The sequence below is a fragment of the Eptesicus fuscus genome, chromosome 1 (assembly GCF_027574615.1).
Source record: "Eptesicus fuscus isolate TK198812 chromosome 1, DD_ASM_mEF_20220401, whole genome shotgun sequence".
In the NCBI taxonomy this organism is placed as follows: domain Eukaryota; kingdom Metazoa; phylum Chordata; class Mammalia; order Chiroptera; family Vespertilionidae; genus Eptesicus; species Eptesicus fuscus.
The window spans coordinates 133,390,213-133,392,052 of NC_072473.1; the positions used below are offsets into that span (position 1 = coordinate 133,390,213).

Genomic DNA, 1,840 nt, shown 5'->3' on the forward strand with positions numbered 1-1,840 from the left:
CGTGGGCCGCAAGACAGTGATGTCAGCGTGGGCCGCGGGGCGGTAACTTCCGCATGTGTCCCGGGACAGTGACGTAGGCGTGGGCCGTGGGCTGGTAACGTCAGCGTGGGCCGCAAGACAGTGACGTCGGCGTGGGCCGCAGGGCAGTAACTTCCGCATGTGTCGCGGGACAGTGACGTAGGCGTGGGTCGCGGGGCAGTAACTTCCGCATGGGCCGTGGGACAGTGACGTCAGCGTGGGCCGCGGGGCAGTAACTTCCGCATGGGCTTCGGGACAGTAACTTCCGCATGGGCCGCGGGACAGTGACGCTGGCGTGGGCCGTGGGCTGGTAACGTCAGCGTGGGCCGCGGGGCGGTAACTTCCGCATGGGCCGCAGGGCAGTAACTTCCTCATGGGCTTCGGGACAGTAACTTCCGCATGGGCCGCGGGACAGTGACGTCCAGCGTGGGTCGCGGGAAGATGCAATGGCAGCGGCCTTTGTGACGCAGGCGGGCGCCGTGGAGACCGGGCCCAAACACACCTCGCTTCAGTGTCAGCTGGAAGCGCTCCTGGAAGCTGCCGCGGCCCACCTTTCGGCAAGTCCCCCCCACGCGCCCACCATGTCTGCTTCCAGCGGCTCCCAGAGGCCCATCAAGGGGATCCTGAAAAACAAAGGCTCCTCGGCCGCGTCGGCCGCGTCGGCCACGTCGGCTTCCTCGGTCATGACCCCCGCCCAGCCGTCTCGCGGCCTCACCCAACTCCAGGCCAGAAAGACCAAGAAGGGGGACGAGTCCAACATCCGCGCCACCTGCCGGGCCGCCTACAGAGACTATGATCTGCAGAACATCAACGAGCCCAGCACGCCCCACGTCCGGATCCAAGATGGCGCCGAGGACCTGGTGCGGGAGTTCGAGGCCAAAGAGCAGGCCCGAGGCACCGCCGGCCACATCCTGGGGAAGTTAGCCGCCACCGATGCCACCGAGCCGAACTGCCGCCTGGGGGAGCTGGAGGGCAAGGAGGCCCACAGCAGCAAACTCCTCCTGGACAAGATCGAGAGGCAGCGGCAGTTCGAGTTGAGGCGGAAGCTGCATTACACCGAGGGGCTGAACATCAAGCTGGGAAGAGAACTGATCGCCAAGGAACTGCAGTATTTAGAAATCGATGACGAAGACGAAGAAAAGCCACCTGTTGCCACGGAAGAGAAGGCCGCTGCAGGAGAAGCCGAGGAGGATGGTCCTGCGAGCGAAGACCTGCAGGCCCCAGCGAGCTACCTGTAGAAGACCCCGCTGGCCGCGCTGCACTGCGGGCGCCCCCTCTTAGGACAATAGACTGCTTCTAGTTCCGTAGGACTGTGCTTCCAGTAATGAAATGCCAGCAGTTAGCTTGTACTGTAATAATGAAATAGCAAGCTTAGGAAGTAATCAATAAAGTGGGAAGTGCCTGCTTAATATTCTTGTGTCTGGAATGTGTGTTTTTTTTTAAATAAAGGTTGCGATATCCGTCCAAAACCACAGTACTTGTAGAAAACTGGGTTAATATGTGTATTATATAGCTTTTTATGTGTTCAAGGTTTAAAGGGGGACTAATTTATATTCACTGATGGATGTACTCCTTTGTGGATTATAGTGAACAACACAAACCGATGAATAAAAACAGATCTAGAGACAAAGAAGCATCAATCAGATGCTCAAAACTCAGAGGGAAGGCAGGGGAGGGTGGGGGTAAGGGGGAGAGATCAACCAAAGGACTTGTATGCATGCATATAGGCCTAACTAATGGACACAGATGGGGGGGGAGGGCATGAGTGGGGGGGAATGAGGGATAATGAGGGGATAAGGACACATTTGTAATACCTTAATCA

At 58.2% G+C, this 1,840-nt stretch overlaps 1 protein-coding gene across 1 annotated transcript; it reads left to right on the forward strand.

Moving 5' to 3' along the window:
• Window positions 1–464: 464 nt before the first annotated feature.
• PPP1R2C (PPP1R2C family member C) lies at window positions 465–1,256 on the forward strand. Its single transcript, XM_008153058.2, has one exon. It carries the CDS (start codon window positions 465–467, stop codon window positions 1,254–1,256), a length of 792 nt encoding a protein of 263 aa, XP_008151280.1.
• Window positions 1,257–1,840: the final 584 nt, after the last annotated feature.

Coding starts and splice junctions, on each gene's coding strand:
- PPP1R2C (XM_008153058.2), top strand. CDS start 465: ATGGCAGCGGCCTTTGTGACGCAGGCGGGCGCCGTGGAGACCGGGCCC.